Source organism: Polistes dominula, unplaced genomic scaffold, assembly GCF_049000335.1.
Source record: "Polistes dominula isolate Pdom_NZ unplaced genomic scaffold, Pdom_raw_medaka contig_11, whole genome shotgun sequence".
NCBI lineage: Eukaryota > Metazoa > Arthropoda > Insecta > Hymenoptera > Vespidae > Polistes > Polistes dominula.
In genome coordinates, this window is record NW_028301154.1 from 2,457,076 (window position 1) to 2,473,190 (window position 16,115).

The 16,115-nt window shown below is 26.9% G+C and overlaps 2 protein-coding genes across 16 annotated transcripts in view; one reads left to right on the forward strand and one right to left on the reverse strand.

The window, feature by feature from the left end:
- Positions 1-7,344, forward strand: part of Unc-115a (actin binding LIM protein Uncoordinated 115a) — a 34,722-nt gene extending 27,378 nt beyond the window's left edge. For 3 of the 14 annotated variants that reach the window (XM_089178638.1, XM_089178632.1, XM_089178636.1), the window contains 4 exons: positions 1,074-1,143; positions 2,821-2,903; positions 4,085-4,288; positions 4,961-7,344. In XM_089178638.1, coding sequence (XP_089034764.1) covers positions 1,074-1,143; positions 2,821-2,903; positions 4,085-4,288; positions 4,961-5,074 — 471 coding nt within the window. In that variant the 3' untranslated portion in view covers positions 5,075-7,344. Of the gene's footprint in view, positions 1-535; positions 634-1,073; positions 1,144-2,820; positions 2,904-4,084; positions 4,289-4,960 lie in introns of those variants that run through there. The other 11 variants (XM_089178642.1, XM_089178635.1, XM_089178633.1 and 8 more) reach the window with 8 other exon arrangements.
- A 1,343-nt stretch (positions 7,345-8,687) lies between these two features.
- LOC107072807 (26S proteasome non-ATPase regulatory subunit 2) lies at positions 8,688-16,065 on the reverse strand. 2 transcript variants are annotated; one of them, XM_089178630.1, is made up of 15 exons: positions 15,498-16,065; positions 15,320-15,376; positions 14,848-15,212; positions 14,613-14,789; positions 14,112-14,298; positions 13,738-14,037; positions 13,589-13,671; positions 13,287-13,522; positions 13,047-13,185; positions 12,808-12,928; positions 12,539-12,747; positions 12,356-12,446; positions 11,972-12,259; positions 11,718-11,912; positions 8,688-11,618 (listed from the first exon to the last, which is right to left on the reverse strand). In XM_089178630.1, exons 1-15 carry the CDS (start codon positions 15,537-15,539, stop codon positions 11,412-11,414), a joined length of 2,697 nt encoding a protein of 898 aa, XP_089034756.1. In that variant the 5' UTR covers positions 15,540-16,065; the 3' UTR covers positions 8,688-11,411. The 2 variants fall into 2 exon arrangements, with proteins under 2 accessions (XP_089034756.1, XP_089034757.1); XM_089178631.1 differs by having other exon boundaries at positions 15,309-15,376; positions 15,498-15,518.
- Between the last annotated feature and the right edge of the window lie 50 nt (positions 16,066-16,115).

A 16,115-nucleotide genomic window follows, 5' to 3' on the forward strand; every position in this document is an offset into this window, starting at 1 on the left:
ATGTAATCCTGACGAAACCCTGATACGAAACCCTGATACGAAACCCCGACGAAACCCTGATACGAAACCCCGACGAAACCCAGACGAAACCCCGACGAAACCCTGACGAAACCCTGACGTAATCCTGACGCAACCCTGACGAAACCCCAACGAAACCCTGATGATGATTACTGTGTGCAAACAACAAAATGGTTGTATGCGAACAACAAGATTGCTCTTTATTAGCGAATTAGCGAAATTTTTGCTGCGGTGGCGTTAATTAATACTTAAGTACCAAAATTATAATATATATATATATATAATATATAGAATATATTACTATAATAATAAATATATTTATATAGATATATGTAAAGCAAAACTAAGAAAGAAAGAAATGGAAGTGATGATTGTGAATAATATTATAATAATTAGGCGAACGTTGGGCATTCGTATGGGAATGAAAGAGTAACTTTGAAACCTTGTTGTAAAACCATCCTAATCGTGAAATAATAATTGTAGTAATAAAAATCTATAAATTGACATTTGAAACCAGTTGTGAGCTCTCTTCGGCACATCCCGAAGCCAGGGTACGGTCTGGCACCGCGAAGTCACACCTTCTCCTCGACTGGTGGTTCTGTATCTGCTCTCCCTGTAAGTCATGCACCGCGTGTTTTAAAATCGAATGAAAATCACACAAATGCAACTAAGCTGATCATCATCCCAATTAAAAAACAACAAAACAAAACAAAAGAGAAATTTTTAAAAAGATCAACAAAAAAATATCCGCGTAATTGTTGTTATTATTGTTCTTGTTGTTGTTGTTGTTGTGGGTGGTTATTGTTCATACGTTGTGTGACCTAATCAATTTATTATTAAAAAAAAAAAGAAAGAAGAAGATTTAAAGAAAAAAAAAAAAAAAAACATGAAAAGAAAAGATAAGAAGAAAGTTTTTACAAAAAGAGAGAAAGTGTAATAAAAGAATGAATTTGACGTATTTTTTTTTTTTTTTTTTAACCTTGAATCATCATCCTATTAGTAGGCGCCTGCATAATATCCTTAATTAAGATAACGCTTTTTTTTTTCTCGTCTAGGGTGATTATTCGTTCAGTGGGATGGGAGACAAGACGCACAGCACTGATTTCTCATCCGGCAAATCAGATAGTGAGTAAAATATTAGAATGACTGAAGAATCAGAATGTGTGAATGTGTGAATGAATGATTGATTGAATGGATTGAATGAATGAATGAATGAATGAAACAGGATAGAAAGACGAAGAAAATACATTATGCAGTTAGTTAATCTTTTTGTTTTTTTTTTTTCATTAATTTCTTCAAAATAATCATTTTGATTAACGCTAATTAATTGTATTTTTTTTTTTATTTTTTTTTATTTTTATTGTACGACATACAAAGACACTCGGTTAAAAATAAACCCCTGCTGAGTGTTTTCTTTCGAATATTATCTTTTTTTTTTATTTATTTATTTATTTTTTTTTTTTTTTGTTTATTTTATCATTAATTAGATATTTTCAATTGCTTTATTATCATACCAAACGCATGCTTTTACTAATTCTCATTTTTCTGCGAGCTATCGTCGTTTACACTGTTGTAGGGACGACCCTATAGGAGAGACGCGCCATATACATTGGTTATTAAATAAGTAAATTAAACTTACACTTATAGAAAACTACTAAAAAAAAAAAAAAAAAAAAAACAACAAAACAATTAAATATAAATATCACAATAATAAAAAAAAAAAAAACTATAAGTATTGCAAACTTAAACTAACCTACAGCCGTTAATTCATACTAAAGATAAACATGGCTGCGCGATGCAACGGAAGCTGTTGTCCCCCCAAATTTTCAGCCTAGCAATGTGTATGGCGCGTCCCTCCTATAGGATCTCCTACACTGTTGCCTATCATCACACTTGGTCATAGGAATTGTTTTTTTTTTGTCTTTTTTTTTTCTTTCTAAAACTCTTTTGTTGTCTCGTCTTTAAAGAAAAGTAAAATTCGTCTAATGTTTATTATTAATTATTTATTCCAAATTTTCTTCCAATAGTATTTCAATAATATCCAATTTCTCCAAAAACCAAGAATATTTTCCAAATTTCTGTTTCGTTTTTTTTAATAGACAATAGGACAATTTAATTATTTAACATTAATATAAAAAAAAAGAAAAGAATAGATAAAATTTTAAAAGATTGATGAGTACAAAAAATAATCTACGTATATATAAAAACACATACACATATACATAACACATATATATATATTATACATTACTTGCATCATCGCTTACGATTGATTTTATTTCATTTTATTTTATTTTATTTCTTTTCTTTTTTTTCTATTTTTTTTCTTTTTAAGTATTTGTATTTTTAGTTTCTATTTTGTGCGTAGATATTAATAGACAAGAATCATGCGAATTTTAAAGAAAATTTTAACACGTAAAGATTGACTTATCAAATAAATTTAGAATAATAATAATATTCGTATCAATCATGTTATTCCGAAATTCTTCTACGCTTGGCTGTAGTAAATTAAATCAAACAAATCATTGCATTATATTAAAATTTTTTTTTTTATTTTATTTCTCTCTCTCTCTCTCTTTCTCTCTCTAATCTTTAACTCTGTATAAAAAAAAAAAATAACTAAAAAAATAAAAAAATGTTTAGTCGAGCGAGGAAGGAAACGAGGAACAACATCGTTGACGAAAAAGTTAAATCAAAAAACATGGTTTGTGCAATTAAGGTTTTTTGACATGGTTTTTTTTTTTCTCTTTCCCCACTTTTTTTTCTTTTTTTCTCTCTCTCTTTTTTCTTTCCCAATTTTAGTATCGACAGGCAGCATCACGGATGTGGATCGACGGGCATTGGTATGTACCACAGCCCCATACTACTCCCGGCGAATTAGCATGGTTTGTAGCTTATTATTGCAACCCTTTCTTAATTTCTTTTTTTTTTTTTTTTTTAACACCATCATCGTGCATGTTTTTTTTTTTTTTTTGAACTTTTTGATTTGGTTTGATAATTTTCACGATAAACGATTTAAAAAAGAAAAAAATAAATAAATAAATAAATAAATAAAATGAGATGAGTTATGAACATTTGAAATATATTTTGCCAATGTTGTTGTTGTTGTTGTTATTGTTGTTATTGCTGTTGTTTGTATGATTTAAATTGAACTGTGAGAATATATTTTTGATTTATTGTTGAAAAAAACAAAACAATAATTAATTTACGGTATTAAGTAAAAAAAAAAATAAAAATAAATAAATAAAAATAAATAAATAAATAAAACGCGTTGCACATGTATGATATATTGTTGTACATATTTATAAATAATTATAAATATTAAAAATAATTCATTGTTGTATATTTACTTTTTTTAATTAGCGTTGCATGAATAATAGCTGTACATTTCGCTGATAATATTTTATTATTATATATTATTATTATTATTATTATTATTATTATTATTATTATATTTCGATATTATTGCATTTTGATTGTTGTTGTTATTTTATTTTGTTCTTTCTTTCTTTCTTTCTTTCTTACTTTTAATTGTTTAAAGAATCTTGAGCTAGTGCGATTGCAATATGATATACACGATAGTTTGTTATGTTTTATTTGATATTTTTTTTTTTTATTTTTTTTTCTTGTATGTTACGATTGCTCGAAGATTGTTTTTTTTTTCTTCTTCTTCTTTTTCTTATATATATATATATATATATATATTTAAAATAATTTTACATATTATATATATATTTTTATATTCTATGTGTAAATTTATATTATTATTATTATTATTATTATTAGCATGATTATCGTCGTACAATTAGATCTATATGTATATTTAGTATTTAAAAAAAAAAAAAAAGAATTATAAATGTTTATTATACTTAAAAAAAAGAAAGAAAAAAAAATATTCCAAACATATGATATGAAATAATAAACCAGGTGAAAAAGAAAAATAATATATGAGAAATAAAAAAATCACGAATAGATAATTAAAAAAAAAAATTAGAACGATGATGATGATGATGATGTATAAATAATGTTAGAAAATAATGATATTGTGTTTAATTATAAAACATAGAATGATGGTGGTATCCTGCCATCCTCGACGACGTACACGGGTGGCCTGGGTTCAGTCGTTGGAAGTCATGGGGGTCATCACGTGAGAAGATCATTACCGGATATGGGTGCTGCACCAACCGAACCACCAAAACTTTATCCTTATCATTTACTCGTTATTACAAATTATAGGCTGCCAGCTGACGTTGATCGTTGCAATCTCGAAGTTAGTATATACTATTTTTATTTTTTATTTTTTATTTTTTATTTTTATTTTTATTTAAAGAGAAATATTGGATAACTTGAAAGAATAAAAAAAACAAACAATTCGATCTTTGTTTAAAATCCTCTAAAGTGGCCTTTACTTACTCACTTTTAATTGATAATATATATTAGATATAATTATAGTTTAGAATATTTTTATATTTAATTATTGTTCATTATAATTATTATATTTTTATTATATTTTTTATATATTATAATAATAATATAATATAATATAATATAAATGTATTATATATTATAATATATATATATATATATATTGTATAATATTATTATCATATATTATACTATATATATTATATAATAATATATATATTATATAATAATATATATATTATATATTGTAATATATATATTACATATTATATAATATTATTATATTATATATTATATTAAATATATTATATAATAATATATATTATGTATTGTAATATATATATATTCCATATTATATAATATTATTATTATATATTATATTATATATATTATATAATATATATAATAATAATAATAATATATATATTATATATTATATAATACAGTATAGTTTTTATAATATATTTATATAATATTTAATAATAATATTTGTTGATTATGTTTATTTCTGTTACAGCGACACTTATCGGACGCCGAATTTGAAGCAATTTTACAGTGCACTCGTGCCGCATTTTACAGATTACCCCAATGGCGTAGAAATGAAATCAAAAGGCGTGCGCGGCTATTTTAACTATTAATAACATTTCTAATTCGTCTTTACATCGCATACGCATACACATATATACACACAAACACATTATACATACACATATTATTATACGTTCGATTATAATAATATTTCTTTGAATCTACATCGTGTCTCTCTGGGGATCGTTTGATTTGCATTATTATGCTATCAATGATCATTAACAATAGAACTATCAAATCTATTTCTAAATTATTATAGATATATATATATATATATATATATATATATATATATATATATATATATATATATATATATATACTATAAATTATTTAAATATTTTATTTAATATTTAGAGAAAGAAATTATTTGTCGCGTGCAATATTATAAATTTTAAGAGATAAATTTTTTAAAGAATAATATTTTTAAAAAGTCAGTCAAAATAAATTTGGTTTGTTGTGTTAAATCAAAGAAAATTCATTTCTTTTTTCTTTTTTTTCTTTTAATAAATGCGAGTTCATTAATTTTTAACATTTTTCATTACAAACAAAAAATAATAATATTTTAAAACCACGATTCTTTTGACTGATTGAATAAATTTAATATATAAATATATATATATATACATATATATCTATCATAAAAATCATCGTCACATATGAATGTAACAAGAAATTTTAATTAAATTATAATGTGACAAAAAAGAAAAATTAATTAAAAAATTTCGATAGTTCTAGTGTTAATTAAAATGAAGTAAAATAAAAAGAAAAAAGAAAAAAAACAGAGAAAAAATTACATATTATAAATATGTATAATGAAAGAGAAAAAGAAAGAAAAAAGGGGTCACGTATGTAGATAAAGAGAAAAAAAGAAAAAAAAAAGAGAAAAAAATGAACCAGAAAAAGAGGAAGAAGAAGAAGAAAGACACGAAAAAAAAAAAAGAAAAAAAGCACACGCACTGCCACTAACTTTCACTGTCAGTCAATTTTTCTCTCTCTCTCTCTCTCTCTCTCTCTCAGCAACGAAATTCTCTCCTCAGCCCAAGCAGCTTTCTTTCTCTCTATCTATCTATCTATCTATCTCTATCTATCTCTATTTCTCTCTATTTCTCTCTGTTTCTCTATATCTGTCTTTCTCTTTCGATTTAAAATTAATCTTTAAACGTTTTAAAAAAAAAAAATTAAAAAAAAAAATAAAAAAAACGGTACGCTTTTTATCAGGATATTCGACGCGAGGGAAAATGAAAAAAAAGGAAAAAAATACAAAAATGAAACGAAAAGAAAAAAAAACATTTAAAAAAAAAAAAAAACAGAAATTAAAAAGAAAGAGAAAATCTTCCGATTGAAAAATAGGATAGATAACAAAACAAACAAAGAAACAAACAAACAAACAAAATAATAAAAATAAAAAATAATCTTCTAATATCAAAAATCGTAAATTCATGTCTCTTCAATGCGTGTATTTTCCATAGAATTTCGATGTGTGCCCGTTTAAACAAAACAAAACAAAAGTAAAAATAAAAATAAAAATAAACACGTAAAAAGTAACGATTCCCATCGTGTTCGATCATATTCATCATCACACGCATAAAAACACATTTTTACACATTACATACATAGATTTAAAAAAAAATATATATATATATATATATATATATATATATATATATATATAAATAAACAAACATAATCTTCGTTCGGCTTCATCATGAAAGAAAAAAAAAACAAACTATGAGAAAACATTGATCTTAAAAGCAAAAAGAAAAAATTTAATAAAAAATGACAAAAAAAGAAAAAGAAAAAAGAAAGTTAATAAACGAAGGGTTAATAAGAGAAGGGTAAATTAACCCTTTGGCTACATTTGACGTATCAATACGTCACATGCATTTGTTGTTTGTTTGGGGGAAAAAAAAACTCGCATGACGTTTTGAGATACGTTTCTCATTGAAACTCAGACGAGATTTAAAACTCTACTAACTTCATTTTGGTTGATTTATTTGAAAGTAATGCGAGTAATTTTTTATATTATTATAATATAATATAATTAATTAATTAATATATAATATTTCAAAGTAATTTTCAAATAAATATGTACTCATAAAGGGATTAATTTGACATAGAAATCAACAATTTGATTGTAATTCAATTAAATCATTCATTTTGTTCAATGGTGGTCCTCCAGCGATAATAAGAATTAATAGAGAAGAAACTTGTGCTATAATTATTATTCATAAATAAACTAATAAATACAATACTGCATATTGTAAATAATGATAATAATTAATTTAAAAAAAAAAAAAAAAAAAAAACAAACATATTTAACAAGTTGTGTGCGTGCGCCACGTGAATTCTTACGGAAATCTTTGTCAGGCCACCGTGCAGTAAAAACAAACCGTGCACAAGTTGAGCGTCAGGCACCGGTGTCTGACATGGCTTGAACGCAAAGTTCATCGTCAGTCATCGATGACTGACGTGGCACACTCAACGTATTAAAAAGGCAAAAATATTGGCACGAATAAAAAAAAAATAAAAAGGGGGTGGGAAGAAAAGGGAAGGTGGACAAAGAAATTTCTCGCTTGGATTAATAAATAAATAAATAAATAAATAAATAAATAATTCAATAATTATAAAAGGGGGAAAAAATTGAACACAAACACAGAGAAGAACAGGGATATGAAAGAAAACAAAGAAACACGCTCATAAAATTATCTGCAAAATGTTACGATTTACAAATCTGCTATTATCTTTTTAAGTTATATTATGTATAAATATATATTTATATAAATATAAATATATATATTTATATAATATATATATATATATATATATATTATATTATTATATAATATAAATATAAATATATATTTCAATATATATATACAGATATATATTTATATTTATATTTATATAGAAAAACGCTGTCATCTTTATTATTATTATTATTATTATTATTATTATTATTATTATTATTATTATTATTATTATTATATTATTAATTTTTATCTATTACTATTATATTATATTTTAATATTATGCGAAACTCTTTAAACGTATAAAATTATAGTTAGTTTAGTTTAGTTTAGTTAGTTTAGTTAGTTAGTTAGTTAGGTGGTTCGGCTTGCCGAAAAAAAAACAATCGGTGCGAGTGCGTTTGAAAATGAATAAAATAAATAAATAAATGAAATGAAATGAAATGAAATAAAATAAAATAAAAGAAATAAAAATGAATACAATGATAAGTAAAAACGCAATCGAATAAAAAAATGATTATGAAATGGAAGTAAGTTATGTATTTTTAACTCGTCATCGTTTTACATACAAATTTCAACACACGCATTCACACTTACCACAACAAGAAGAAAAAGAAGAAGAAGAAAAAGAAAAAGAAAAATCCTAATTGAAATATTGCGCATTTAGCGTTAGGGCAGTGTTGTTCCTGTCGAGAATTATGTTTATACAGAATGTTTTTGAATACATGTTAAAACTAACTTCAAAAGTGGACAGAGGGGGGCGGGGAATACAAAAACTAAAATGAAATTTAATTAACGGAACAAATGTGTCACAATAAATTAGAACAGCAAATATTCCGGTGACACAAGTAATATTGTTTAAAAAAATAATAATTATTATTTTCTTTCAATTGTGTGTTCTATGAAAAAAAAAAAAAAAAAAAACAAAAGTGTACTGTCTCACATAACACGATAAAGTTTTGAAATCTTTCAGTAAAAGTTTCGTTAAAATATTTCCAAACAAATCATTCAGAAACCTTGCACAGGCATCATTCTAAAATATTTTTGATAAAGATTCATATAACAAAAGATATTACAAAAAAATATTTTTGAAAAACATTTCTAAAATATTTTACTGACAGAGAGTAATCTTTTGCAAAGTCTCTTAAACGCGGACATTTTCACCTTGTAGAAAGTTGTTTTTTTTAGAAATACCTTTTTGAAAGGTTTAAAGCTTTTTTAAGAAATGTTTTATTAGAAAGTTTTTAGAAAGTATTTTTTTATGTTATATGATGGGGTACACCGATTATTAGTAACACAAAGTTTAATTATTATAATTTTAAACATGATCATATCTAATAGAACACATTTTGTTTATATTATTAATTTTTTTGTATTGCTATTTTGAATTCACACTGATCACTCCAGAAGTTAATCGATTTCATGTATTACGAAACACCCTGTATATATATATTACATTTCTCAACGTATTATTCTCTATATTTTCTAAATAAAAAAAAAAGTAAAAAAAAAATAAATAAATAAATAAACGAACATGGTCTAGTAAAAGGGGGACGAGAAAAGAATAAAAAAGGCACTTGCGATTTAACAAAAAAAATACCAGATTATTGACTCGAAATGGAAAAAGAAAAGAAAAAACACACCCTTTTTTTATGCGACTTATATCAAATATAACACACACACACACACACACTCTACATTAGAGTGCAAAATTTAACGAAAATAAAAATGAAAATGAAAAGAAGAAAAAAAAACACAAAAAAAACAGAAAAGATTATTCGTCGTCAAGTTTAGCGAAAAGCACTAACAATTTTTTTACATTTAAACTCTAAATTAACATTTTAACACGTTGACGTCGGCGCCGATTTTCAGTGTCTGCGCTGTGGGGCGGCACTCGAATCTAAAATGCGCTTCATCTGGCGGCGCGTGATTTTTGCTTGTTCAAACCTAAACTAAGGTGGACCACCGGTGGTACGCGCCGCCCGATGAGACAATTTAGTGCGAGCCACCGGTGGTACGCGCCGGCGTAAACGTGTTAAAAAAAAAAGAAAAGTATGCGCATTGATTATAAATAAATTTGAAAAAAAATAGTCTTCTCATGTGAAAGTAAAACAAAACAAAAAAAAAAGAAAAAAATGATTCAAAATCGAGTTCCATTCGTAGCACTCCATTTACGCATTTAACAACCACAACACACATTTTTCACACGCATCTAAATAAGAAAAAAAAAAAAAACATACAATAAAATTCATGCGGCGACACACATGCGAAGCACGTGTGTGTGTATATTTACTGTGTTAAGTGTGCGTGCTCCTTCGTATTAAAAAAAAATATATCGTCTCTTACTTTAAGTCATGTGCCTAATAAAAAAAAAAAAAAAAAAAAAAAAGTAAGAAGAAGAAAAGAGAATGTTCATTAGATATTTACAAAAAAAAAAAAAAAAGTAACTGAGTCCGTTAGTGTTAATAAACACGTTGCATATGTGCATCATTAACATCTACATGTAAAGCTTGTACATTTTCTCACATTTTCTTCGCGAGAAGGGTGGGTGGTGATCATCCCCCGTTATAATATTAAAAAAAAAAAAAACAACTAAATGGAGGGGGGAGAAAAAATGAAACAATATAAAAATGTCATACGCGAGCGCCATGATCTACTCGGTAAAAATAAAATTCCAAATAAAACCTACCGACTCGTAATATAATATAATATAATACACATCTATATATTTACAACAACAACAACAATAAAAATATCTTGAAATTATGCGAAAAGAAAATGCACTATGATGATAAATAATGTGTATGACAACGCGTATGAAAGAAAAATAATGTTATGGAAAAGTAACGAGAATCAAGAAAACAATCCGTCGAAATATTTTATTCCCCCCTTCTCCGCCCCCGCCCTCGCCCTGCCCCACCCCTTTTATAAACAAACCTTCACATCGTAAATTATGTTTGTTCTTTTCTTTTTTTTTTTATATGCCACGTAGAAATCACAAACCTTCATAGAAAAATATGCATATGTATAAACACACATACATACCATTTACATCTCATTACACATATACACGAGTTGTATACGAATTAAATTCGCTTCCTTCGTGTGTTGTGTAGTAAAATATTTTATTTTATCTTATTTATATAGTATAAATAATATAATATAATATATATATATGTATTATATTATTATATTATATATATATAATTAAGGTATTTAGGATTAGCACAATGCTTATGGGATTTAAAAAAAAACTAATTGAAAAATCGATAAAACAGATATTAACAATCTGTTTAAATGTTGAAGAAAAACATATAATAAACACATACAGAGAGAGAGAGAGAGAGAGAGAGACACGTATTTTGATCATGGTGCAGCGTTGTTGTTCCCACTGTGCAATTGCATACCAATGTACATTATTTCTGTTGTTTAAAGCACATTGCTGCTTCCGCTAGTCCCTAAAGTTAAATAAACGCAAACCTGTACAACAACAACAACAGAAAAAATCTAATCTCAAACCTAGTTTTTTTTTTTTAATTCATTATACATAAAAAAAAAAATATAATTTTACGGTGTTTATTTAGAACGATGAAAGATGTCTTTTTCTTTTTCTTTTTTTGTTAGGATGGTTCATCCATCAGTTTTCTCTCGTAAAATAACAAAACCTTCCAATACGCTGGACAATGGTTCGTATTCGTCTAACAACAACTCGGCCCTTTCATTGTGCGTTAAAAGGGTTGGTGTTGTGTGAACGTTACCACCAGCTATGGATTTAGGATTACCAGCTTTTCCAACTATATCAACAGCTTGTCCAACTCTGACAGAAACTGGAAGTATCTGCGATTTTTAAAATTAAACATTAACAAATTCAAGTCAAATAATAATATAAATTACGAATAGGATAGTTCTTTCAAATATAATTATTATTTGAGTAACCTTGAGATTTGTATCCAGTGTGACCAACCATCTAGGTTCCATAGCAGTAGCTAAACAATACATTAAATAATGAGATTTATCCAATATCAAATTTCTACAATCCAAGCATGCAACAAGGACCACCATCAATCCAGCCAATGCCGTTTGATCTAAAATTCTTGATGCATAATGCATAGGTGATAAAGATAGTGTACCCTAAAATAATAATATAATATTAATAAACATATATATTAGATTAGATTAGAATTTCTTACTTTTCCTAGATGAACAAGACCTTGAGATATTCGTACGAGGAATAAATGCGATGGATTTTTGGCATGATATGCAGCTAATTGTCTAAGCATTGTTGCTAATCGTGCATTATTGCTACCAGCACCGACCAATCCTAATGCTAATATTGCATTATGTGCAACGTCTACGTCATTGTCGTGACTGTATTTGTTTAAAACGTCTAACAATGCTGGTTCTGGATTTGAAAGTGATGAAAGAGCCATTGCTAAGGGCACCGCACGTCTTGCTTGTGTCGGACCATATCTTCCTACCTGTTTACAAAATTATTATTATTTATAGTTTAATCATGTTTATTTTTATTTTATTTTATTTTATTTTTTTTTTTTTTATTAGGGTTGAAATATTACCTGTCCAAAGATTCTTGAATTTTCTTTACCTTCACCGAGTCCAACGACTCCTACTCCGAGCGATGCAATTGCTTGTGATATCCCAATTTCTCTATTTTTATTATGTATTATTAATAATATTGATTACTATTGATATTGCTGTCTTTCAAATTAATTACAATTAATGTAATTAAATATTTCTACCTGGAATTAGGTGTCTTGTTCTTTGTTTGAGTATCATCAGCCGATTGATTAGATCCCATAATACGTTTACCATGATCGCAACAACTGACAACAGGAGTCGTAATTGGTGTACCATAAATACTGTCGTCCTTACCGTTAACAGGTTCTGAACAAATTCTTAATAATTCTTGAACGATAAGAACGTCACCGGTTCCAGCGTATGCGCAAATCTGATTTTTGATTACAATTAAAATGAACATTAATATAAATTAATTATAAATCACCTATACCTGTAACATTGTTTGACAAGCAAGCCTGTACGGTTCCGGTAAAACTTCTAATGCAGCTGATGGTGTATCAATAACGTCTCGACAACCCATGTAAAGTATTCCCAAGGCTAATGATATAAACCTGTTTTAAAAAGATTCCTCCTTGTGTTACGTGTTTCCTTATTCGTTATTGAAATTAATTGAAAATCATTCCTTCTATTTGTTTAATATAAATAAACGTTTATAGACAATATTGTAACCTGTAATGTGTATTGGCAAATTCTTCTAACGTAAGTTCTAATAATTTTTGCAATATGGTAGAAGAAATATTAGAATTGGCAGTACCAACGTAAACCAAACCTAAACCAAGAGCCGACAATCCAACAATTTCCATCGTACCTACAAATATAATAATTATTATTAATATAATAAATTATTTAATATACTGTGTGTGAAGTAAAAAAAAAATTAATTAGAAAACAAAACAAAAAAATGTTAACTTCGTTTATCGTTCAATGAAGATGTAAACAATTCCGCAAGTACGGATCGTTGGGATCCAGCGTAAGCCAAACTTAATCCTAAAATTGCACCAATTCGTAAAATTAAATTGTCCGAAAGAACATAATCACTCAATAATGCCAATGCTGGATCGCATTCATTTTTAACTCCACAGTTTACCAATCCAATTGCCAATAAAGCACCTGACTTGATGTAATCGTCATTTGTATAAAGGTATCTAATTAAAATAAATTATGTTTAAATAATATATTATTTTTATAATGTATATATAGTTCACATTCACTTGTCGATTGGTACTAATCCACCATCCACGTCCCAAAGGTGTATCAATCCTAAGGATGCTGTTGCTGATAACATAGCGTGACCCTGAAATGTATAAAATTCATGACCATTACCAATGTACAATGACTATTTAGGTTGGACATTAATTACCTTATTTTTGTATACCCAACAATCTTTAGTATTTGACATTAGTTTGTCTTCACCAAATCCGGCATGAACAAATGCAGTGACGAAACTTGCTGCTAAATTAGATCTAACAGAATCATAATCGATGTTACGTCTCGTACCAGTTTCCAACCAAGTTTTATAAATATCTTCAGGAAGTTTAGGTTCCAATATGTCTAATTCTCTAGTTAATATTTGAAAGTGACCATTGACGTGTCCGTTGGTTAAAATATTTTTAATTTCATCGGCATCGCAGCCTTCATATTTTTCTATTTGTAAATGATTCTAAATAGGAAAATTGTTTTCAAACGATTAATTATTAAATCAAAATGACGATTAATAAAGAATACATTTTCTACCTGTTGTCTTGCAATTAAAAATGCTAATTGTTTTCGTATCAAAGGATCGATACACGTGTTGAGACACGTGAAAACCAATTCCGGATTGTTCAATTGTATTGCAATTAACATAGCTTTGCTATAATCATTAAATCTGATATACTGACTGTATACAAATTCTAATATTTGTTGTTTTTCCATTTCTTCGCTAAATTATAAAATAATCGTATTTATAATTAATTGATATAAAAAAATAACACACACACACACACATACATTACTAAATTCAATATTAACCACTTTAAGTTGCACACTCGAGTTAAACTCGAGCGACGTTATATTCTATGCTGCTATCAAAATTTTGATTAATTTTGTATTTTTAACATTTTTTGTTTTTACCAAGACAATGTTCTAAATTGTGTTTTTTGACATTAAAAAAAAAAAACATTGATTTTTTTTTTAAACAAATTGTGCGTTTTAAGGGGTTAAAATATGTCAACCAAATATTAATAATAAACTAACCTGTAAGCAGCACAACTGGTTAAATAATGAAGAACTCTTAAAAAATTATTATTATTCAAATGATCGAGTAAAAAATGTATTTGATCAATTTCCAAACACAAATCGCAGGCTTGTATCTCAGCATTGTGTTTCATATTAAATTGAACGATACTTTTTATCAATGGTGTTAATCGTGATCTTAAATGATAAATTAATTATACGATTGTTTAACAAAATTTCATTTGATAAAATTCACCTGATATTTTTTTCTTCCTTGATCGGTGCACTTGTCCATTCATCAACGATCTCAGCTTCCAATTGTCTAACATATTCGTGACCCCATTCACCAGGATTTTGTACCGAACCTTTTAAACAAAATTCCAAACATTCTCTCTTACCAATAGTCGATGTAGTTTCGGCGATAACCAATACGCTCAATATTTCAGCCAATTGTTTTTTAAGATCGTTTCCTTTTATTTTATTATAAACATCTTTCAATCGTGGATAATATTCGCGTAAATATTTCAATGGTTTTGGTACGGAGGTCATTGATGTTGTCGATGTTTGAATTAAAATTCTAAGATGAATCAAAGCACGTATCATGGCATTCTCATCTTTACCCTTTTTAAAACAAAAATTATTATCTCATTGACGATGATGTTCGTCATGTTTAAATGTGATTAAAATTAATAATAAATTGTGTTCACACACACGCACACAACACACACCATCAACACGTCAACCAATTGTAACAAATCTTCTTGTAACCTCTTATCCTCTTCATTCTGATGTAACAAAAAATTGTTCATTGAATTGAAATTGAACAACAACAAACAAGTGTGCAAATAATAATAATTGCGAGTAATTAATTCGTTTTATTTGAACATAATTAGTTTTGGTTCTTACCATTTCATCTTTTTTATCCTTGCGAGAAGTAGTAGTAGCCATTTTGATATTGACTTTGGTGTTGAATATAAAATCACAAACGTAATCGTTAATCAAATTTTAATTCAAACAAGTATCTCGTTTGATTTGTTTTGTTTTTTGTTTTTGTTTTTCTCGATCATCGTCAGCTTGGCAGAGAAAATTTTCCTTCTTTTATTTTTTTATTTTTTGAAGTGAAAACTTCTCTAAAATGGCGTATGAATTGAAAAAATGTGATCTACACGCATGATCTTTTATTTTTATTTCATATAAAATAATAAATATTATTACTAAAAATATGTATAAATTAATTACAATATTAGAGTTCAATTTTTATCATTATTTAGAAAAAAATATTTGATTTGTAGACATTTTTAAAAATGTTTTATTATTAACTTTCTTTGTAATTATTATAAAAATACGCGCCTGTATGAATGCAACCCTCCAGACACACTTTGAAAATGTTGCTTGCGAGCGTCATCTGTCGGGACGGAATTTTTGTTCTGCCCGAAAGATAGGCAACCCGTCATACACAAGTGTACAAACAGTTTTGACTGGAAAAAAATTCCGTCCCGACAGATGACGCTCGCAAGCAACATT

Bases quoted from the DNA above. Each gene is read 5' to 3' on its own strand.
- LOC107072807 (XM_089178630.1), bottom strand. From the start codon at position 15,539: ATGGCTACTACTACTTCTCGCAAGGATAAAAAAGATGAAATG. The intron at 13,672-13,737 runs GTAATTAATGTC...TATACATTTCAG, and splicing joins GTTGGGTATACAAAAATAAG to GGTCACGCTATGTTATCAGC. The intron at 13,523-13,588 runs GTGAATGTGAAC...TATTTTAATTAG, and splicing joins GGATTAGTACCAATCGACAA to ATACCTTTATACAAATGACG.